At 45.2% G+C, this 24,620-nt stretch overlaps 1 protein-coding gene across 7 annotated transcripts in view; it reads left to right on the forward strand.

The window, feature by feature from the left end:
- The window catches only part of LOC110499014 (serine-rich coiled-coil domain-containing protein 2), an 88,149-nt gene that overhangs the window by 8,028 nt on the left and 55,501 nt on the right, over positions 1–24,620 (forward strand). For all 7 annotated transcript variants that reach the window (XM_021575813.3, XM_021575811.3, XM_036955856.2 and 4 more), the window contains exons 2-3: positions 18,323–19,843; positions 20,111–20,316. In XM_021575813.3, the coding sequence (XP_021431488.3) occupies positions 18,364–19,843; positions 20,111–20,316 (1,686 nt within the window). In that variant the 5' untranslated portion in view covers positions 18,323–18,363. The remainder of the gene's footprint in view (positions 1–18,322; positions 19,844–20,110; positions 20,317–24,620) is intronic.

A 24,620-nucleotide genomic window follows, 5' to 3' on the forward strand; every position in this document is an offset into this window, starting at 1 on the left:
AAGAAATAAAAGCTGAAATAAATCATTCTCTCTTCTATTATTCAGACATTTCACATTCTTAAAATAGTGGTGATCCTAATTGACCTAAGACAGGGAATTTTTACTCGTATTAAATGTCAGGAATTGTGAAAAACTGAGTTTAAATGTATTTGGCGAAGGTGTATGTTCCGACTTCAACTGTATGTGTGTGTATATATATATATATCTTAGAAATCACATTGGCTATGCATGGCCTGTCTTCAAGGAACTTGAAACATCGTATTAACTTGGTCTGTCCTGAAGCTGGTGCTAGCTAACTTGCAACATTCTATAAAATATTCTGGACCCTCTGTTTCCTGTGCCAGTGAACTCTGGACAGACAGACACAGCTGTAGGCTGTTTGTGCAAGGTCGTCCTATGTTATGATGTTTCCACCGGATCAGAGCATGACATTCCCCCCCGAGTTATTTATTTTTCTCCAAATATGCTACATTGGGGAACTATTGTAATTGTCAATGTATTGAGTTGAGTTCATTTTATTTTTTACAGGGACAGTGCACGTTAATCAACGTTTCAGTAAAAGTGTCGGTTTTAGCCAGCCGGCTAATTTTCAACCGCAGTCCCTGGGCAGGTTATTAAAAACAATTACAATATAGACAATAGCAACATAGGACAAGCAAGACGTAGCATACAGACATAGCAACATAGAACAAAAAGCAGCAAGACAAAATTAATAAAAGCAACAAAGTGTTTCCACACCTCACAAGCTACAGATAACATGGAAAGCGGCAACACACAGCTAGGGACCATGTTCACAAATCTGATTGACCTTTAGCCATGTCTTCAAGCATTTTGTGAAAGTGTGGTATGTGGTGCAGTTATGTGTGTCTGATGGCAGTGTATTCCAGACATGGGAAGCTCTCACAAGAGAAAACGGATTTACTAAATGTGCTTTTCCTTAAGGTAACTAACTATACAGTCACCTCTCATGGTAGACCTTGTGGATCTGCTGCCAAATGTTTGGGTTTTCTGTTTAACAAAAATACTGAGTGGAGGGGGAGCCAGGCCATTTAGACATGCGTCTTATATGTATGTGAAAACCGACTGTTTAAAACATGTAGTTTTAGAAGCTATAGTGATGTTGAGTTAAGACGATCAGAAATGGTATCAGATCTCCAAATGGAAACATTTTCTAGGCCTACAGTACATTTCGTGCAGGCCTGGTAGCCTAGGCCTACTTCTATGCGTAATGAGGTGCGTGTCGTTACTCAAGCTTGACAGGAGCACAAGACGATGAATAAATTGACAAATGTAATACTCACAAGTGTAGCCTAGGTTGTGCGCCCTGCAAACAACGTGTCCACTCCTACAATTTCAACGGTAAAACTGTAATAATATATTGATTAAATTAACAGATTTAACAGATGCTAATGCATTAGGGCTAGAGCTCACATGAATGCTTGCTTATTCTCCAGGACAAAGAAGAATGTCTGTTGAACATGATATATAGGCTGTTTCAATGTGAAAATTCTATAGTGTTGCACCCTCTTGCATAAGCTCCTGAACTCTGCGCTCTCTGGTGTCTCTCTTAATCACTCAGAGGAAGGGATTAAAGCTCCCCCAGTGCTCATTAACAAGATTAACAATTAGCCAGTGCTGATTCTGCTTTAACATGTCCCACCAGAGTTGAGAGAGTTGACACGAGCCTGATGAACAACTGGACATCCACTGTATATCTTGCCCAGAATCGTTGAAGCTGGATTAGTACATGAGCTTAAATGCTCTCAGCTCTTCTCCAGCAGCTCTACTTGGAGAGCAGGTTAGGCTAATCCTCTTGAAAATAGCATTCAAATTTGTCCTCTGGTTTTGTTTGTGATTTGGTTAAAGAATGCAGCATGAGGTCCTGGAGCAGGGAAAGAAGAACACAAAGGGCAGGCCTTCCCTCCCTGCCCCCTGGCCTGGCACTCCCCATTCTGTCTCTTCTCTCCTCCAGGCTCTTCCCTGTGGACCAGCCTAGCCTATCTGATATCCATAGATAATTAATGGCCCGGGCGTCTGTTCTTGCTGGGGTTTGGCAGTCTGTGTGCTGCCAACTCTGCATGGCCTCCTGTAGCTAGGGAGGGCTGTCTCTCTGAGAAACACAGCCTGGCATATTACCTACCCAGCTGTGATCAGAGGATATTGAGGAAATACATCTTAAAATAAATGCTCCCTTAGCAGTTTGGCCAGTGACTTGTTTGCTATTATTTTTTTAAAGCTGCCATATGTAACTTTTTGGGCACCTTACCAAATTCACAGAAATGTGTTATAGGTCTGTCATTCTCATTGTATGCAAATCTGTGAAGTGGTAGATCTGTTCTATGCCGTATTTCTATGCTCTCCTTAAGTTTCATCTTTTGAGGATTTTACTTTCAGTTTTGTACACCAGCTGAAAATACAATATCTTTGGTTATGGAAAATATATTCCTCAGCGGTTTAGATGATACAATGATTCTCTACTCTAGATTGTTTTGTCACAAACTGAAATTAGGCAAACTATTAGAATTTTTGCAACCAGGAAATGTAACCTTAGTCTTATTCTAAAATGGATTAAAAGCAAAAACAGGTTTTTAGTTAATTTTTTTAGCAAACATTTCTATCGCATTTACATACGTTTTCAGACCCTTTACTCATTACCTTGTTGAAGAACCTTTGGCAGCGATTACAGTACAGCCTCAAGTCTTCTTGGGTATGACGCTACAAGCTTGGCACACCTGCGTTTGGGGAATTTCTCCCATTCTTCTCTGCAGATCCTCTCAAGCACTGCCAGGTTGGATGGGCTGCGTCGCTGCACAGATATTCTCAGGTCTCTCCAGAGATGCTGGATCTGGTTCAAGTCCGGGCTCTGGCTGGGCTACTCAAGGACATTCAGAGACATGTCCTGAAGCCGCTCCTGCCTTGTCTTGGCTGTGTGCTTAGGGTCGTTGTCCTGTTGGAAGGTGAAACTTCACCCCAGTCTAAAGTCCTGAGCACTCAGGAGCAGGTTATCAAGGATATCTCTGTACTTTGCACCGTTCATCTTTGTCTTATCCTGATTCCTGACTAGTCTCCCAGTCCCTGCAACTGAAAAACATCCCCACAGCATGATGCTGCCACAACCATGCTTCACAGTAGGGATGATGCCAGGTTTCCTCCAGATGTGACGCTTGACATTCAGGCCAAAGAGTTCAGTCTTGGTTTCATCAGACCAGAGAGTCTTGTTTTTCATGGTTTGAGAGTCCTTTAGGTGTCTTTTGGCAAGCTCCAAGCGGAGTCATGTGCCTTTTACTAGGGAGTGGCTACCAAAAAGGCCTAATTGGTGGAGCGCTGTAGAGATGGTTGTTCTTCTAGAAGGTTCTCAATCTTTTTGTAAACCTTTAGTTAACTCCCATCTCCACAGAGCGACTGTGGAGCTCTGTCAGAGAGGCCATCGGGTTCTTGGTCAACTCCCTGACCAAGGCCCTTCTCCCCCGATTGCTCAGTTTGGCCGGGAGGCCACTGCGTTCTTGGACTTTCAATGCTGTATAATGTTTTTGGTACCCTTCCCCATATCTGTGCCTCAACACAATCCGGTCTCAGCTCTACGGACAATTCCTTCAACCTTGTGGCTAGGTTTTTGCTCTAACATACACTTTCAACTGTTAGACCTTATGTTAGACTGTTAGACCAAGTGTGTCCCTCTTTCAAATCATGTCCAATCAATTGAACTTACAACAGGTGGAATCCAACCAAGTTGGAGAAACATCTCAAGGATGTAACAGGATGCACCTGAGCTCCATTTTTAGTCACATAGCGAAGGGTCTGAATACTTAAGTAAATAAGTAATAATATGTAATAATATGTAAATAAGTAATAATAAGTAATAATATGTTTTTTTAATAAATTTGCCCAACTTTCTAAAAACCTGGTTTAGTTTTGTCATTATGGGGAATTCTGTGTAGATTGAGGAAAAAAATAATTGTATCAATTTTAGAATAAGGCTGTAACGTAACAATGTGGAAAAAGTCAAGGAATCTGAATACTTTCCACTGTTAAGACATTTAGGGCAATGTTATCATCAGTAGCCTGGGGCATGGGAAGAGTATGTATTGCGTTGTTTTTCACAACTCTCACAGATCAGGGTCCATTCATGACTTTGTTGCACCTGTGTGTTTATCTGAGGTGTGAACCTCATAAGTTGAGTCACAATCTGATAAAATAGGAGGGATAATGGGAATGTTCACACGCATATTATGAGACACCTTGTTCTATCATTATTTAGTAGAGATGAAGTCATCTTTTAAGCTGGTGTTTTTATGTTAAGGGTTCATGAACCTGTACCTGAGCTCTCTCAAACTCTTTTGACTGTGTCTTTTTAGTTGTTCTCTGTCTGTTGTCCCAGCTGGTGCTCTAGAGCCTTGTGTATTGTGTGAACACTGGATGAGTGCATTGTCATGCGTTTGTTTACGGCACAGGCAGCTGAACCGCTATTGAGTGAGGGCATGGGTTTTGTGGGTAGTGTCTACTAGTTAGTATGGTGCTGTGAAAGAGTACGGAAGATGGTGGAAGCTAAGTGTGAGTTGGGGCTGGGATGATGCTAGTAGTGATATTCCATGGTAACTCGTTGTCCTTGGCTTAACCCTGGTTGGGCCCTGGCAGGGTTTTTAATGGACCAAAAAGGGGCTTAGGTGGTTGGCGGGGCATTTCAGCAGCACCTATCTTGGCCCTGTAGAGATGTTTTAGCATTTCAAAGCCACGTTCTTGCAGTTCCACACCGATTTTGTTTTGCAGTTTTAAAGCTTATTTCCTGCAATTATACACATTTTGCCATGTAGCTGAGAGGACATGTTGCAGTTTAAATGCCATGGATAATGCTGTATTCTTTTTCACAAACATAATAACAAAATTAATAGTCTTAATTGTTTTTGAACTGTCAAGCTTTTATTTTGGTGATGGTTAGTTCTCAAAATATATTATAAAAAGTTGTATAGGTCCATTATTTTTTCTTCATACTTTATATCTGGTTTTAATCGTTTAAGTTTACATTTAAAGCGTTCCTCTATCCAGAAAATTCTAATATTTGTTTACACTTTTGGACATAGACGACCAGAAAAAACACTTAGGCGGGCCCGCCCATTGATTACAATCAATTACAACCCTGCCTGGCTTAACCCCCAATATTCACTGCCTCCGTAATTCAGCGTGTCGCCTTTCTCGTTTCACCCACATTATTGACACCTGTCTGAGGCACTGGAATGCATACAGTAGACCCAACTGAAAGAAATCCCTTTCTCGAGACATTATTCATTGTTCTGTACATGTTAGTCATCGCCACAGAATGAAGTCATTGTCTATTTGTATACGTTATGTCATTGTTTCACAGGCAGGCCGATCTAAATTAATCTCTCAACAAGAACACACGTTTTGAACACGAGTAGGCTACCACCTAACACATTCTTAGTTTGGCACACCATTCTTGGAAAAGTAACAGCGGCACATGTCTAGCAGCAAACGTTAGGCATATCGCTGTTGTGGAACTCTAGTGAGAGCTCTTGAGTGGCGGCTGAGAGAATGGCCTCCTTTGTCTGTGTCCAGTGAAGGGAAGTTCATGCGCTAAAGCTAGAGCGCCGAGCCGAGTGAACACAACCCCAACACGAGGGACTTTGTCCAGCTGTGCCTTTGCCTACAGAGAAGCTGTGGGTAGTAAAGGAATATGAGTGCCATTTGGAGATCAGTGGCTAAGCTATAGACTCCTACCGTTAAAGATAAATAATAATAAAAAATATATATATTTAATTTTAATTTATTTTGTATTATTATTTCAAAACATTTTTTGAAATGATATTTGTAGTCCTTTTTTGATGCTTAGTGTCCCGTTACTTGTGGATCTGTTCCAATGGAAGCGATGAATTATCTCATTTAGTTTGGAATTGGCTGGTGGCTGTTTGTGCATGTGACATGCGTGCATCTGTGTGTGTGGGTTTAGGATGTGTCTAACAAGAAAGAGCATTCAGTCTGTCTGGATCGGGGCTCTCTGTACAGGTCCTAAGTGACAATTTACAGTGGCTTGTGAAAGTATTCATCCCCCTTGGCATTTTTACTGGTGCTAAACTGTGTAGGCGACCAACAGTAGCCTGGTTACGTCTTCATTGTGCTGTGACTTCAGACTCAAAGAAAGTTTTTCTTAGGACAATGACCATTTTCCTTCTCTCAGACACAATAAACAAACAATGTTATTCAACAAGGGCTTAGCTGTATCCCACTCCAGTTGTCGAATGTTTAATTCATGGTGCGCACAACTGGACTCTTCTACTACTTAATGGCTTTGGCCAATTGGCCATGAGAAACTAGGAACAGCAGGCATCATGAGCAGGTCAATGAGTGGATCAATAACTTAATTTCTGTTTGCGGTGTTATGCTATTGATCAATAGATGAGGATGTAATTTCATTCTGTGCTTGTTATATTTACTGTTGATTATATTGATGCATTTTGCTTTGTCAACCTCAAAGGTAGAAGCATCATTCTGCCATCTAGAGCTGCTAGCTTTAGTATGGATTCAGACTCCCCCCAGCCCTATTAGAGGTGAAAGATACACACCACTGACCTCAGAACCTGGCTCACTGGTCACTTGTTTGCCGGCTGGCCGGACACAGCCTGGGGTTCTTACCATCTGCTCCTCAGTCCAGCCACACAACCATCTGTGCTTGCCTCAGCGGTGGCCTGGACTCAAGTTCCGTTTACTGTAAAAGGCCTCGCTTTCTTTCATTGTTTAGCCGTACGGTCAACATCATCAATAATCAAATGGCTTGGAAAAGGCCGTCTTTACACCATGACCGTACCATATCAGTTCAAAGATCAAGTCGAGCATCAATTTATAGACCATATTGTCGTCATTAACCCCATCCTTTCCAAAAAAAAGATTATACAAATTGTACACGGTTCAATTCCTCCTAAGGGAGGGGAGTTCTGTTACATTTACGTCACTGCCGTGAATTAGAGCATGATGAATTCTCTTCCTCAAAGGATGTAGGGTGGTGACGTGGAGGGGTATACAGAATGCTGAGAAGGACTTGCCTACGCTGTGTTTTTAATCGGCTAACCAACGTTACAGATTCAAATCGGTGTCTGCTTGGATGGACACGACGTGCACGTAGGCCTAGGCTACGTCTGTCGACCCCTAATACATCAGGGCAGGTCCATCGGTAGCCTGGCTTTAGATCCTTATAACCCACTGCTTATGATCCTGTCAGCCCGACTAGTCAGACACCTCTCCCTGGCCAATTCTGCTCAGCCTGGGCGGGGCCCAGCCCGACAGATGAACTCCATCATCAAATATTAAAGCACCTGTTTTCCTCCGCCTCATGCTGGGAGCCCATCCTCCCAGACAGTCTGGCCAACTGGGGAGTCTGACTGGGACAAGACATCCATCATTCATAACCTTTTTTAAAGTCAAACCAACATCTCTGAACTGAGGTGGTCAGTCAGACTTGTTTTCCCAGAGTTTGCCACACAGTCACGTTTCTATTTCTGAAGGAAAAAGGACAGGCGAGGTAATGCTTCTCTAACTCGCCAAACCAGTGTTCACGTTTGTAATCGACAGGACGACAGTCTTGACAATTCCGAGGGGAAAGATTCACATTATAGCCTCATTTCCACTGAAAGCAGACTAATGAGCTGATGCAGCAAGTGGAACCCTATCCGTGTTTCCTGCTCTTATTGAATGACGGATAAAGACGATTTTCTCAGAAGTCACAGCTTCAGCAGTAGTCGCACTGAAGTCCGAAGCCATATGGAGTTCTAGTGGGACAACTGTACATCTAGCGGGCCTGTGTGGATCCGTGGTACGTCATCCAAGACGTAGAGCTGCTAAGGCCCTTTTTTTTTTTTTTTACTGAGAGTGGTTAGTCTTTCTCTTCCTCGTCTGGATAGCAGCTGGGTGTCTTATCATTCTCATATGACGATCTTCCTCTGTTAGACCTAGCTCTGTCTGTGGCTTGAGCCTTTTTAGTTGGTGATTTTCATTCCTGTGCTGTTTGTAACTACCCTGGTAGGTTGACTGACAACCTGAACCAGGTTGCAGGCACTGGTTACAGTTTGAAGTTTTTTCTTGAGTGGGCAGCTTGATGAAAGCCAGTCAATATTTTAAATCACCCAGAAAATATACCTCTCTGATAGCACATTCATATCAAGCATTTCACACATTATCCAGATACTTACTGTTAGCACTTGGTGGTCTATAGCAGCTTCCATTTGTATTCCATTGAGCCCATTTCAGCGGTTACCGGGTGTGTTTGACAGGTCATTACAAACATTTCCGCGGCCGTAACGTTCATAGAAAAACCGTCACGCACAAGCAAGAGTATGGGAGAGTCACAGGAGTAAAATTAAAGCAAAAATTAAAGGTGCGATTTATGTGGCAAGTGGATTTTGCATCCTTCAAACTAAGTGGGCAGGGCATGCACGATGCGTGTGTGCGCGTCCTCAAGGCAGGGGTTAGTTTGCTGGGTATTTTAGCTTGCCCGATTTTAAAATAAAATATATAACTTTATATTAACGAGGCAAGTCAATCGAGAACAAATTCTTATTTACAATGACGGCCTAACCCGCCCTATGGGACTCCCAATCACGGCCGGTTGTGATACAGCCTTGAATCGAGCCAGGGTCTGTAGTGACGCCTCAATCACTTGAGATTGGAGTTCCTTAGACCGATCCCACATTGTCACACAGTTCCAGAAAGAAAGGTTCCCTAAAATAACCTGGCATTCACGTTAGACACAATGACTCTGTTACAATGCAGAGGATGATGAAGAGGTCTTTTTGATCTATTTATTGAAGATGGCATCCTGTTCCCTGTTTTCTGCACTCCTTTTTGACCAGGGCCCATCCTCTGTACTGTTGCGTCGAGTCATTGTGGCCATCGTGGTTTGTGGTGTAAGGGAGTGGTGTTTGTGTTCTCCCGTCCTCCTCAGTTACAGACTAGAAGGGTGCTGCTGAAGTGAACCCGGTGACACTTTTTACATTTAAATTTTTTTTTTTTAACTCTGCTTGTGCTCCCTGGGTGACATTCTCCCTCTGGACTAGAGGGCCCTTTGCCCTGGGGGTGAGAGCCACTTATAGATAGATCTTAGCCTAATAGTCATGCACGAGCTAAGGATAAGACTTCTGTGATGGATTGCTTATTGCGGCCAGACAGTGTAGTAGGTCATATATAGTTCTATGTTGCCAATAATTAGGCTAATTTAGGTAGATTTCTGTTTTGTGGCTTTAGTGCATTTTTGTAAATGTCTAGTAGACAGGATGTTCAATCACAGCCACTCAATACATCGGGTTTTTCGTGAGTTAACCACATCCGCTGATATGTTGATTGAACTCTGAAAGTGATGCGCAAAGTAAAAAAAAATGACTTAACAATTCTAACCTTGAACCCTGAAGTAAAAGGATCTGGTTTTAAAAAGAGAACTTGTTTCACGTCTCTGGTTGACTCTAGTGTGTGTATGTGTGTACAGAACGCTGTTGAGTCATACAGTCTGGAAAAGCATGCTTTTAAATGCTCTCTGAAAAGCAGACACTTGGGCATATAAAAAGGCATTGGTCGATAAAATCATGACTCCAGCCAGGCTGCGTGTCTGCTGCTGCTGCTGCCCTCAACCTGACAATGTGACCAGTGGGAGTCATAGGGCTGAAGGGAGCCAACTGTTCTGTGCCCATGCGGTGCTTATCTTTCCATCTTTAAACTTTTCAATACTATTTCTATCCGATATCTAGGCCTATCTCCCATCAGAATATTGTCTACCTCCTGATAGGGACAGATGAATAGTCTTAGTGGGCTTCATTTCCCTGTGGTTTGGCCCGCAGGTAGCCTACACCTTGCTCTTTTAAGACATGATGGCTTGACTGTCTCTGAAATGGGAGTGAACTCGAGGGCAAGCGTTGGTGGGCATCCACACCATTCCCAATTCTGTAGGCTCTTTGTGGTGAAACAATAGTTCAGGTATAAAAACGTAAGACGCCAGGCTGCCTCAAAAGTGCAAATCTATAGGCCGAGAGACTGTAGGCCTGCATTTGTCCTCCCCCGTCCATTAATCCATGTATGGATTCATCCACCATGTGATTCTTGTTGCCGTACCACTGGAAGTCATCACTTGGGGGGGGTTCATTGGCTAAGCAGGGTTCCAAGGAATATATGAGCATAAAGCATCACATCTTCCTGTGTTGCTGAAAGCTTTAATGTGCCCCACAGTTGTAATAGATCTCACGCTGCTCAATAGTACCTCTGCCCAACTGCTTTGACTTCTCAAGGCCTTTCTGTGTGGCATTCTGGCCCATTCTATGCTGTGTGTGTGTGTGCGCTGGTGAAGCTGTTTTTCCTGCTGTACTGTGTGTGTGCTGTTTTAATAAATATATATATAAATAAATAAATAAATAATAATTTTAAAAAAAGGCGATCTGTCGCAGAGATATTGACATTTGATTGCTGTGAAAGAGTGATGTCCCCTGGAATTTCTGTTAATGAGGCTTTGGCTAGCCTGCCTGTGACTTGATTTAGTCTGACCTACCGTTGAAGTGGTGGGGTATCGTAGGTTGGGCCTTCAATTTAACCTAAGCGGGGAGAAGGAGTGGGAGAGAAGTGGGTCAGTGTGTGCCAGTAGAGTTGGCCTCATTGGTCACAAGCCAGGTTGGGGTCGGTCGCAAACTAACGCTACTGGCTGAACGCCTGCAGCCTTGTCATATGAGAGAAGTGAACACTGTAACCGTAATCATAGAATCACTATTTATAATATTTCTAACAGCCAAGGTGATGGAAGGAGATCTCTAAGCTCCACATTTACTTATATTGCAAGCAGTGGAAAAGTGAAGCCTGGACCTGTGAAAGTGTAATAGATGTCTGCAAAAGATCTCACTGCTCATGCAGTCCTGTGCTTGTGTGCTGCCTGCAGCCCGGAGGTCACTGCAGCCCGGAGGTCACTGCAGCCCGGAGGTCACTGCAGCCCGGAGGTCACTGCAGCCCGGAGGTCACTGCAGCCTTCTTTGATTTGAGGGATAAAAAATATATTTTCTACCGATCTCAAACAACGCATATATCTGCAATGCTTTAAGCTAGAAACGAGCTGTAAAATGCCCGAGGAAGACGCGGCTGATGCACGCAGGAATATATTTGGTTTGGCTCTGACATTCAGAAGCTTCTAAATTCGAGGAGTCATAGAAATTGGACTTTGCTCGGGAAGTAATCTTACACAATGTGTGACTTTCGCTCTCAAATGATCTATTCACTTTCTGTAAAAGAGTATGTATAATTAAATTGAGTTGATATACGTTTTAAAACATTTGGTACATTTGGGGAAAATCAGGTCAAGAATTGATTTCATAATATATTTTTTATTATTTATACATTAGCCTACCTAAAAGTGGTTCCCCAAATTAGACAAAGTCAAGCTGGTGGTGTATTTTAATATAGGCCATCTCAATAAACAACATTTTTCAAATGTGAAAAAGGGGCCCCTGAGGGGACAAAGGTTGGGAACCCCTGAGGTGGAGAGTGTTGGTTGCAGCCAGGTGCCCAGTTTAGAGTATGGAGGCTTAAGCTCATTGGCTCCCTGTGCAAACCCATTCATCTGCAAGCAATCCCTGTCCTTGGCCAACCTTGCAACACTAGCAACTTCCCCTGCAGTATGCAGCATAGCTTACTTAGTTTACTGCCACAAACACACACACATTTCCTCTGTCTGTCTCTGTCATTCACCCCTGCCCACTGCCAGTACTCTTGATGAGAAGGGGCTGATGGCTTTGAGCCAGTGCTAGCCTACACTGATTGCTGAGTGGCCCCCTAATGGATTTCCTCAGTCAGTGAGCACATCTCCTCTGCCGTGTTATATATATATATATAGGTCGTAGTGCCTCAGCAGCACTAGTAGCTAATCAAATGTGCTATATAGTTACTACTTGTGCATATTATTAAGGGCCTCACAAAAGCAACTGAAAATTGATTGTGTGGGTCTTGTGTAGGAAGCAGTGATAGGGAAATGTTTTGATATCAGTGGTACAAGTTCTCATTACTGAATCCCTATCGCCTCTCTTTGTAAACAGAGCTCATTGCAGAGTCATTGCTACGGAAACCAAGGTAAACGATGCACAGAGACAGTTTGAGTTTCTCACTGCTGTGGTATATCGCAATAAGACTCAGGGCGGCTGCACATAGGCCTATGGGTGTTTTGGAGAACCACCTTCTGAGGGGCCCGATGACCTAATCTTCATTTTCTATTGAATCGATACTTTGTGCTTCGAACCCCTTGGGAATGATTTGCCACGTTGTCATCTCGTGGTTTTAGGGGGGAGGACTGCATGCCCCTCTTGCCCCTGGCACATGTAACTTTTTTAAATAATAAAGGCCCCTGTTTGGTGGTACCCCTGTGAACACATGCCAGCCCCTACCCGCCTGCCTATCATCCTCCATGCCCACTGGGCATCATCCACATGGTGGTAGTTGTCATCGGCAGGTAAGCGTTAGCCTATTATCAGTCTCCCGTAGACATAGGGAATATGGTGCTATTTGGGACGCATACACTATGTAGTGCACTACTTTTGACCAGAGCCGATAGGGAAGAGGGTGCCATTTGGGACGTGACCGTAGACCGTACTCCTCTCCTCTGTCTTCACTGTATGTCTCCCCACAGCTTCAGGCTGCGCTCAACTTGTCCTCAGAGTAGCAAATCCTGTTCAACGACATCATCACTGACCTTTAATGCATGTTAGTACATTGAATCTGTTTCTGTGTTTTTTTTTATACTGCAACTTTGACATTGACATTGCCTAAAGGTTACGGTAGATACACTCGGGAACTAGGCTCCTGTTGGCTCAGTGGCATTGGGTGAGTAGCATTGGGATAATTAGGGGTGTGGTATCTGGCATGCATGTGTATGTGGAGACGTGGTTGTGCTCCGACAAGCCCTGACTCTGTTCCTGCCCATCCCAAGTCTGCTCACAGCCTAGTCTTTTGAAAAGCAGGGCACTTTAATGGGCACGTTTTAGATGGTACAGGAACGACTGCTTTCCCAGAACAGATGTTATAAATCATTTAGAGCTTACTGTGTCTCTGTTTCTCGTTAGGTTGAATAGAATATTCACAGAAAGTAGCCAACTGTTATTTTATTGCATTTGATAGTCTTTTAACTGTCAAAGTAACTGTGTAGTGAAACTCACTGTAAAAAAAAAGTTAATATACTGTTAACTCATACCCAAATAATGTTGTTGACTTGTCCTATACTTCTATTTGTTGCCAAAGCATAAATTATTAAAAAAACACTCCCCTCCAACTTGTATCTCAAACAGACCATTTAAAAAATGCTTGCTTTTTCCAGCGGTCTACTCGCATTAATATTTGTAATGACCCTTTTGTAATGGCGCTTTAGGGGATGGCTGCTGTTTTTTACGGGCTCCTAACCAATTGTGCTATTTTGTGTGTTTTATTGTTTGTTGCTTCTTTTGTAGATAATATTTCTGCCGCTCTCTCTTATGACCGAAAGGAGTTTCTGGATATCAGAACAGCAATTACTGACCTCAAACTGGTCTAAGAATCTTTTCTTTAATGAGTCGGACGCAAAGGGTTTATTGCTTTTCCCGGACCAGGCCCAAATCCCCGTCATTCACATGAAGAGGAGACTCCAATACAGGGGGCGCAGATCTGGGTTCCTTGTGCGAATTTGTTGGCGAGTGGGTAACCCGCCTCTACCATCCGTCCTATTGGCCAACGTGCAATCATTGGAGAATAAACTGGATGACCTCTGTTTGGGACTATCCTACCAATGGGACATTAACTGTAATGTCTTATGTTTCACGAGTCGTGGCTGAAAGATAACACGGATAATCTACAGTCAATCTACAGTTTTCTGTGCATCGGCAAGACAGAACAGCAACGTCTGGTAAGACGAAGGGTGGCAGTCTGTGCCTATTTGTTAATAACATCTGGTGCGCGATCTCTAATATTAAGGAAGTCTCAAGGTTTTGCTCGCCTGAGGTAGAGTACGTCACAATAAGCTGTAGACTAAACTATTTTAAATGTCATCTATTTTTCATAGCGGTCTATTTACTACCACAAACCGATGCTGGCACTAAGACCGCACTCAGAGCTGTATAAGGCCAACAAGAAAATGCTCATCCAGAAGTGGCACTCCTAGTGGCTGGGGACTTTAATGCAGAAAACTTCAATCCTTTTCACCTAATTTCTACCAGCATGTCACATGTGCATCCAGAGGAAAAAAACCTAGACCACCTTTACACCACACACACAGACGCATATAAAGTAGAGGTAGACCGATTTATTGGAGGACCAAAAAAGCCGATACCGATTTAATCGGACGATTTTTAAAAATAAAAATAAATAAATAAATAAAAAACATTTAATAATGACAATTACAACAATACTGAATGAACACTTAATATAATACATCAATAAAATCAATTTAGCCTCAAATAAATAATGAAACACGTTCAATTTGCTTTTAATATTGCAAAAACAAAGTGTTGGAGAAGAAAGTAAAAATGCAATATGTGCCATGTAAGAAAGCTAACGTTTAAGTTCCTTGCTCAGAACCTGAGAACATATGAAAGTTGGTGGTTCCTTTTTAACATGAGACTTCAATATTCCAAGGTAAGAAGAGGTTTTAGGTTGTAGTTAATATAGTATTTATAGGACCATTTCTCTCTATACCATTTATTTCATATACCTTTGGCTATTGGATGTTCTTATAGGCACTATAGTATTGCCAGTGTAACAGTATAGCTTCCGTCCCTCTCCTCGCCCCTACCTGGGCTCGAACCAGGTACACATCGACAACAGCCACACTCGAAGCATTGTTACCCATAGCTTCACAAAAGCCGTGGCCCTTGCAGCGCAAGGGGAATAACTACTCCAAGTGTCAGAGCGAGTGAGGTTTGAAACGCTATTAGCGCACACCCAGCTAACTAGCTAGTCATTTCACATTGGTTACACCAGCCATTAATTAGGCTGATAGGCTTGAAGTCATCAACAGCGCTGTGCTTGTGAAGAGCTGCTGGCAAAATGCATAAAATGCAGTTTGAATGAATGATCTGTTAGATAGCAAATGTTCAGTTTTTCCTGAAATATTATTTGTTTAGGAGAAATCGCGTCACGTTTGGCTACCAAAAAAAAACGAAAATCCAGTCATCAATTACGCCGAACTTTTTTCCAAATTAACTCCATAATATCGACTGAAACATGGCAAACGTTGTTTAGAACCAATCCTCAAGGTGTTTTTCACATATCTCTTCGATGATATATCCTTCGTGGAAGTGTGCGTTCCGTTCTGAATCCCAGGACAAAATTACCGCAACTGGAGATTACGCACAAATTTAGACAAAGGCCACCGGGCGGACCTCTGGAAAATGTAGTCTCTTATGGCCAATCTTCCAATGATATGCCTACAAATACGTCACAATGCTGCAGACATCTTGAAGAAACCACAGAAAGCACATGGTCGTTCCTGCTGCATTCACAGCCATATAAGGAGACATTTGAAAACAGAGCTTCAGAGATTCTGCTCATTTCCTGTTTTGACGTTTCATCTTGGTTTCGCCTGTAGAATGAGTTCTGTGGCACTCACAGATAATATCTTTGCAGTTTTGGAAACTTTAGACTGTGTTCTTTCCAAAGCTGCATAGTCCAAAGCTGCATAGTCAAGCATCTTTTCGTGACAAAATATTGCGCTTAAAACGGGCACGTTTTTTTATCCAATAATGAAATAGCGCCCCTATAGGCTTAACAGGTTAATTGCCTACCTTTTGTAAGCTGTTAATGTCTTAACCACTCTTCCACAGGTGCATGTTCATTAATTGTTTATGGTTAATTGAACAAGCATGGGAAACAGTGTTTAAACCCTTTACAATTTAGATCTGTGAAGATATTTGGATTTTTACAAATTATCTTTGAAAGACAGGGTCCTGAAAAAAGGATGTTTATTTTACTGAGTTTATGTATCCCAACCAGAAGCCATGGATTACAGGCAACATCAGGACAGAGCTAAAGGCTAGAGCTGCCGGCTTTCAAGGAGTGGGACACTAATCCGGACGCTTAAGAAATCTCGCTATGCCCTCTGACAAACCATCAAATAGGCAACGCAACAATACAGGACTAAGATCGAATCCTACTACACCAGCTCCGATGCTTGTCGAATGTGACAGGGCTTGCAAACTATTACGCATTACAAAGGTAAGCCCAGCCGCGGGCTGCCCAGTGACACCAGCCTACCAGATGAGCCAAATTACTTCTTTGCGGTTTTCGAGGCAAGCAACACTGAAGCATGCATGAGAGCACCAGCTGTTCTGGAAGACTGTGTGATCATGCTCTCCACAGCTGATGTGAGTAAGACATTCACAAGGCAGCAGGGCCAGACTGATTACCAGGACGTATACTCTTAGCATGCGCTGACCAACTGGCAAGTGTCTTCACTGACATTTTCAACCTCTCCCTGATCCAGTCTGTAATGCCTACGTGTTTCAAGCATACCACCATAGTCCAAGGTAACCTGCATAAATGTCTACCGACCCATAGTACTCATGTCTGGTAGATTTATCAAGTAGGACCGGGCCCAAATCCCCATCAAGACAAAAAAAGACATCTGTTAACATGAATGGAGGCCACTTTCCTGCGGGTCCGTTTTTCTCTCATGTTGGGTAGGCTTCGCCAATTATTTTGTTGTGCCACAGATGATATTTTGCCCAAACTGTGTATGCCATGGGCTCTCCAAACCTGTTCCTTTAGCTACCCAGTGCTTCCCTTGGGAAACCAAGTGAAATCTGTTTGGGAACATCGATAGTAACATGTTTTCACAACGCTACATATTTCATCAAACATGTTGACAGCCCCTTTCTCTGCGAGAAAGGAATGAAATAGTGGCGGAGATGGAAACACAGTGAGGGTTGCTGTAGCTAAAAGTAATGTCAGTCTTTTAATTATGGGAAAAAAGCCCTATTACTAGACTATTCAAAATCTAAAACAAATTGGGCAATTTTATGTTTAATCTGATTTTGTTTAATTTGGGCTAGACAAATTATGTACCAAAGATCTTAAATCAGTATTTAAAAAAATGTTCTTCCATGGGCAGAATCATTATTTTAATAATTTGTTTTTTCGGGCTCATGTATAGGCCTATGTTTATGCGTGAGCTCTAATATGCATATGAGTGTTTTGAAAGAATCATCCACTTAGAAATCGCTGTCCATTTCATTGTTAGCCCACAACCATGTTTTCCACTCTTTCAACCTATTGTTGAACTTCTTTCTTCAAATTGATCAATCGCAGTGTGGTGAGTTTTCCATTGTATTTGCATTAATGCATTGATGTCAGAGTGGCTAGAGGGACAATAGAGCCCTGCGGACCAGTGTGTGTTAAAGGAGATTACCATGACTCGACAGTCATGTAGATTTTTACTGCGTTCATGACTGCCAGGCTGGCGGTAATATGGTCTCCTAAACAGCCCCAGTAGTGCATACGGCCCAGTACATCACTGGGGCAAAGCTTCCTGCCATCCAGGACTTCTATACCAGGCGGTGTCAGAATGGCCCTAAAGATTGTCAGAAGAGTTCAGCCACCCAAGTCATAGACTGTTCTCTCTGCTACCGGACAGCAAGTATGCAAGTCTAGGTCCAAAAGGCTCCTTAACAGCTTTTACCCCCAGGCCTTAAGACTGCTGAACAATGAATCAGATGGCTACCCGGACTATTTGCATTGACCCCCTTTTTTACGATGCTGCTACGCGCTGTTTATTATCTATGCATAGTCATTTTGCTTCTACCCACATGTACATTTGACCTTAATCACCTCGACTACCTCGTACCCCCGCACGTTGACTCTGTACTGGAACCCCCTGTATATGGCCTCGTTACTTTTTTTACTTTAAAAAGTTAAAGAAGTAACTTTATTTAGCGTTTTCTTACTCTGCGTCATTGGTTAAGGGCTTGTAAGTAAGCATTTCACTGTAAGGTCTACACCAGTTGTATTCGGCGCATGTGACAAATAACATTTGATTTTATACGCCAACACCATTCTGTTGGGTACACCCACATCTTTCCAACACAAAAGCATATTTTTCACTCATATTGTAATGAATTATAGGTCATATTTAAGAAACACTGGACAGTTTCTTTCACGTCTACCTCTGTAAATGTCCATTTGTGTTTAGAAATAACATGTTTTGGGGGTGTTTTAATCTTAGCACGACATGTTCTCACCGCTTTGGTTCTCTCTTCCCCTTTCTCATTCTTTTTCCTCTTGTTCTTGCTTCTCACTCTCATTTCTCTCTGTCCTTCTCCTGTCCCCCGTCTCTCTACAGCTCAAGCCAGCCCAGCACACCCATGGTCCAGCAGGCAGCTGATGGAAGATCCGGTTCCCAACGTGCCCACCATGGTCTCCAGGCTGCCCAAGTTTGGCTCGCGCCCCGCGGCTGTGGCTGCCACCGCCCCACTGACCAATGGGACCCGCCACCAACCCGTTTCCAGCATCATTGGCAAAGGGTTACCCACTGCCACCACCAGGCAGAACGGGACAATGCGGATGCCCCCTCCCTCCTCTCTGAAGGGGAAAGGAGGAGAGGCTGTGGAGAGGGGGGTGGACTCGGGGGAGGAGGGTGGAACTGGAGCTGGGCATCACCTCCAACAACCGCAGCCCTCACCAGCGGCGGTACGGGAGATTAAGAAGCCATCCGCCATGCCTGCCACGACTAAGGTACGGGGGTGTGCTTCTGTGGTATCCTCCAACAGCCCTAGAACTATACCCTCCAAAACTGGGCCTCACGGGGCCATCCCCAAACAGGCTTTGTCTGGACAGAGTCTCTGCAACGGCAAAGCGGGCCTCAGCGGCCAGGCGGGTGGTGATGGACGGTTTGGGTCTGGGAATGGCTCCCTCAGGCGGGGCCAGAGCTGTGGTTCCCCCCACAGCAACCTGACCAGCAGCCTGTCCCACTCCCAGTCCAGCGACAGCCTGGATACCGCCTCGGAGGAGAACATGGTGCGCTCCCGGAGCCTCACCCACGTCAAGAGGATCCCCTCCCCCACCCAGCCGCCCATCATCCGCTCCTACTCCTTCAACAGGGCCTCAGAGCTGGCCAAGGAGCTGCCCAGGCCTCTAGTCAAGTCCCGACTGGTCAAGACATCTCCCCTGGCCAAACCGACACCTGTGCTGAGTAGTGCGGGGAGAGGGAACGGCCTACACCTCGGTAAGGGTGGACATGGACTAGCACCAGGCAGGGCTGTGGTGGGAACAGCTAGCTGCATCTTGCCCCCCACCACACTGAGGAATTCCTTACTCCCCAGTTCAGCCTCCTGCAACACCAGGCCCTCGGCCCTCAGATACAGGTTCACACGGCCCTCACTTATCAAGCAGCCTCGCCCCATCTTGGCCACCTCCACCGAGAAGGTCCAGGGCAACACAGAGGAAAGCGAGGGGAGGATGAACTCGGTGGAGACGCCCCCTGTCACCCCAGACCCATCCAGTAACACTGACAGCCCATGGAGCACCCCAGAGTGCTTAACGGAAGGCCTGCAAGAGGAGCCTGCGGCCCCCAGCGGGGTGCGTCCCCTGGGAGAAGGCCTGGAGGACATGTCCCTCTCCTCCACCTCCTCCCTGGAGCGCAACGATACCAGCGAGGAGTACATGGACGACTTTGACAACCTGGGAAACGGAGGAGAAGGCATTCTGCTGCTCCCTGCCCGTGATGGAGGGCTCGACCAATCACACTCTGTCTTGGCAGATGATGACAACGCCGACCTCATCCACCGTCACGGTGGCACCTCCATGGCAGGCCTTAACAGCTTCCTCTCTGACAGTGTAGACTGGGCCGGAATGGGACTCACTGGTAAGATTTCACATTAATCCAAATAATTGACTTTAAAGTCTAAGGGACGGTTTCCCAGACACAGATTAGGCCTAGTCCTGGACTAGAAAACACTGTCAATGGAGAACATCCATCGGCGATGCGTTTTAATCCAGGACTAGGCTTTATCTGTGTCTGGGAAATGGGCCCTAAATGACATACGATACTAACCAAAACAAATGAACCAGATATCCCTCAGTGATTAGGTAGCAGGTGAGTAAAACCTCTTCTTTCTCCTCTCTGTTATAGGGGGTAGAGGGTGCTTAGGGGCGTTGTCTCGGCGTGCTAGTCAGGCCCTGTCCGGGGGTGCAGACTACCCCCTCGGCTCTTCCCTCGACCTGTCTCCCTCAGACTCCGGCTCGGGGGGGACCTACATGTGGGACGAGGAGGGTCTGGAGCCCTTGGGGACCACCACACAGCCCTGTGGGAGCTACAACTCAGACCTCAACAGCATGGTAAATCTGGATAGAATAAAACGTATTCAACATTTCTAGTGAGTTGACCATGAAGAATGTCATTCTATGGAATTGACAGTTCTCAACAGAATGGATTAAGATTTAATTCGTCATTGGAATGGTAGGCGTCGCTCTTCAGTAGTACTTCGGTTAGTAATGTGTGTGGGTGGGTTAAAAGCCGAAGTCAAATTTCGGTTGGACCTTGTGCGAAATTGACCAATAAAGTGATTTTCATCCCCACTGCGCGTGTGTTGGAAAACGAGTAGGATATGTGTTTCTGTTTTACTGATTGTCTAATCCCCGCTGGCTGTCATAATGTGCCTAACCTTTGCCCATTTAACTTTAACTTTAATTTACACACCTTTATTAATAGTCAGCGTTTCACTTTCCCCGCTGCTGGCAAGTACTTCCGTTCTATGGAATTTCCTGGGTGATTTGTATTCTAGAGGGGCAAGGGTTGTCCTGCTGGCTTTGACCTAAATGAGCTCACTGCCGGGCACTGTTTCTGTGTGGACTCCCTGCCCACGGGATCTCACTGTCCCCAATCTGACGTCAATACTCAGGACGTTGACCTACAAGACAGGTCTTCAATGGTGCTGCTATTTCTCTGCCCAGTGTACTGTATGCAGGCAGGGCCTTTGCCTTGTGCTGTGCCACTCTGCTCCTGTACAACACAGCTACGTAGTTGTCTAGTTTCCTCTAATCTGATTGAATGCTTTTAAAATACACCCTTCCTTCCTCATCACTGATCTGAAAGTGATCGCATGGTCTCCAGCCTATTGATTTCACCAATCTCTGAGTGTCAGATCAGTCATGAAGGAAGGAAGGAAGGAAGGAAGGAAGGAAGGAAGGAAGGAAGGAAGGAAGGAAGGAAGGAAGGAGTCAGGGCCTTGTTCTGCCTCCCGAAAGTAAGAACCCAATTTCCTGGGTTCCAGCCAAAGAGTCCGTTCAATGATCTTTCCTTGAGGGAACTCATTGGCTGTTGCCCCATGTGATTTTCCCTGCTGTTTCACAGCAGCCTATCACTTGGCCAGAGAGGAGGACGCAGCCTCAGTACCAGAGGCAAGCGGAAGGATGACAGTGTAGTTATTACTGTGTGACGTGGCCTACAGGAGCAGCTTGTTACCCTTCTCCTCTCATCGATAACAGAGGAACTCCCTTTTTATATGGAGGAAAATATGGGAACAAAAAGTACATTTTTTTTTTTTTAACCATCTCATTTTTGTATTCCTGGAGGCTCATAATAAGTCAGTGACTCAGACAGTGGGTCCCATCTCTGAAACCACCCAAGTTCAGGACACAAAGCACTTCTCTGAAAAGTGCTGAATCACCTCTCCTTGGTTCGGGTAATGTTGGAAGACAAGCTCCAATACACATTGCAGCTCTCATTTCCAGGCATTTGTTTTTGCTTGGTCATGCAAAAGACCTGGTTTAGCTCCTTTTGCTTTTGTTTCTCCGTTGGAAGTTAACTCCTTTACGGGCCAGCACCTCCTAAAAGCTGTTTTGGGTTCTTAGTTCACAGCTCTTTGCCTCTATCCTTTTTCTCAATACTGTGTTTTTTCCCCCCCCCAACGCAGCTAATCCGCCTCTTACTGTGATCCGGGTTAGGCTGTATTTAGTCTGATAATGTGGGGATTTTCCAGGAAGCACACCTTTGTACTGCACAGACATATTAATATGACGTTGTCCGCAAGTTGTAATCATTTGAGTCAAGGAGTTGTGTGACCCCATATAATCTAAAAACATTAGCCCATAGTCATCTCATGGATTGGGATCTCATAGTCTTTTCATATCTGACTGCAGCTAATAATCAGAGCCATAAACACACTGGTGCGTATCGTTTGGTAGCCTATGTTGAAAGTGGTATTTGGGCGACCTCTACAGGAGACTGTAAGTACTGCAACGGCTGCACTCTGAACAGAAGGCTTTTACATTATCTCTGTGCAGTGCAGAAGAATCAAGCTAGAGGGTAGCATTGATCAGCAAGTGTATCCACACACAATAGGCTATTACTGTTAGTAAATGTGTCGGGAAGATGAGCAATGTTATTAGTTTCTATTTATTGAAAATGCTGTACTGACACCGGAGGCAGTGGTTGAAAGCGCCAAAACTTAATTCAGACAATTAAACAGAAATAAATCCAATATAGGAGATTCCTTTACTATTCAGGAACATCAGGTGGAGTTAATTTCCCTGCAGTCTGAACTTGAACTGTCAAGGGTAGTTTTCCACAAAAGGTGTCACCACCCTAAAAGGCGCTGCATCGTCAAATCCGACGCCTGCGGTGGCCGTAGAGTATTTACTGAGATTACGGCCTCTGCAGAAGTCAAGGCATTTCTACTTATTGCACTTCGCAGAGCTGTTGTCAAGGAAGTGAGTTGGTGCTTATACTGGACCTCCCGCCCCCACCTACCATCAACCAATCATGTCAACGCGGAAATATACAGAGCCCTCCGCATTGTTACAACATTTGGGCAGCGCATGGTCATGCGGTATGGAGCACAATTTTGGCCTCTGCCTGCCTCCAACCACATTTACGGAAACGGACTTTGAAGATAGCAGTGAACTCATTATAGAGAAATGGAGGGAATGAACAAGATGGAGGGGGAAGAGAGGGGCAGCGAACAAGAGTGTGTGTTAGAGAGACGAGGGGGAGACTTTGGGAAAGAGGGATTGAACACAAGCGAGCGAGAGAGGGAGGGGGCGATGGGGTGAGAGAAAGGAGAGACTGTGAGGGACTGTAGAGATGTGGGATGCTAGCTAACAGACAGGCAGGCAGATAGGCAGCCAGTTCCCCTGGTTAGTGTTGGAGCCGCAGGCCTCCTGCTGTCGCGGAGAGGTGCTAATGCACTAACACAGAACCACGCCGTCGCTGCCCAGCTCTAAAACTGTCGCGTCTGCAGCTCCCCGTCACGCTGAGGGAATTGCCTTCCTGAAGGAAATTAAATGTATTATGACTATCTGCGGGGGTATGATTAAAGTCAAATCACTTTAATTTGGCCTGCGATTGTGACATGATCAGGCCCCGCTCCCTCGCCGCGGTTTCTTCAGATTAGCTTTGAAAAATGAAGGACTCCTGTGCTACTCTCTTTTAAAGAGGACTGAGAAAGCAGTGCTGCTTTGCTAAGGACTGAGAGGAGTGCTGCTTTGCTAGGGACTGAGAGGAGTGCTGCTTTGCTAGGGACTGAGAGGAGTGCTGCTTTGCTAGGGACTGAGAGGAGTGCTGCTTTGCTAGGGACTGAGAGGAGTGCTGCTTTGCTAGGGACTGAGCGGAGTGCTGCTTTGCTAGGGACTGAGCGGAGTGCTGCTTTGCTAGGGACTGAGCGGAGTGCTGCTTTGCTAGGGACTGAGAGGAGTGCTGCTTTGCTAGGGACTGAGAGGAGTGCTGCTTTGCTAGGGACTGAGCGGAGTGCTGCTTTGCTAGGGACTGAGCGGAGTGCTGCTTTGCTAGGGACTGAGAGGAGTGCTGCTTTGCTAGGGACTGAGAGGAGTGCTGCTTTGCTAGGGACTGAGAGGAGTGCTGCTTTGCTAGGGACTGAGCGGAGTGCTGCTTTGCTAGGGACTGAGCGGAGTGCTGCTTTGCTAGGGACTGAGCGGAGTGCTGCTTTGCTAGGGACTGAGCGGAGTGCTGCTTTGCTAGGGACTGAGCGGAGTGCTGCTTTGCTAGGGACTGAGCGAGAGGAGTGCTGCTTTGCTAGGGACTGAGAGAGAGGAGTGCTGCTTTGCTAGGGACTGAGCGAGAGGAGTGCTGCTTTGCTAGGGACTGAGCGAGAGGAGTGCTGCTTTGCTAGGGACTGAGCGAGAGGAGTGCTGCTTTGCTAGGGACTGAGCGAGAGGAGTGCTGCTTTGCTAGGGACTGAGCGAGAGGAGTGCTGCTTTGCTAGGGACTGAGCGAGAGGAGTGCTGCTTTGCTAGGGACTGAGCGAGAGGAGTGCTGCTTTGCTAGGGACTGAGCGAGAGGAGTGCTGCTTTGCTAGGGACTGAGCGAGAGGAGTGCTGCTTTGCTAGGGACTGAGAGAGAGGAGTGCTGCTTTGCTAGGGACTGAGCGAGAGGAGTGCTGCTTTGCTAGGGACTGAGCGAGAGGAGTGCTGCTTTGCTTGGGACTGAGAGAGAGGAGTGCTGCTTTGCTAGGGACTGAGCGAGAGGAGTGCTGCTTTGCTAGGGACTGAGCGAGAGGAGTGCTGCTTTGCTAGGGACTGAGCGAGAGGAGTGCTGCTTTGCTAGGGACTGAGCGAGAGGAGTGCTGCTTTGCTAGGGACTGAGCGAGAGGAGTGCTGCTTTGCTAGGGACTGAGAGAGAGGAG

Source organism: Oncorhynchus mykiss, chromosome 20, assembly GCF_057628025.1.
Source record: "Oncorhynchus mykiss isolate SJ-2025 chromosome 20, ASM5762802v1, whole genome shotgun sequence".
In the NCBI taxonomy this organism is placed as follows: Eukaryota; Metazoa; Chordata; class Actinopteri; order Salmoniformes; family Salmonidae; genus Oncorhynchus; species Oncorhynchus mykiss.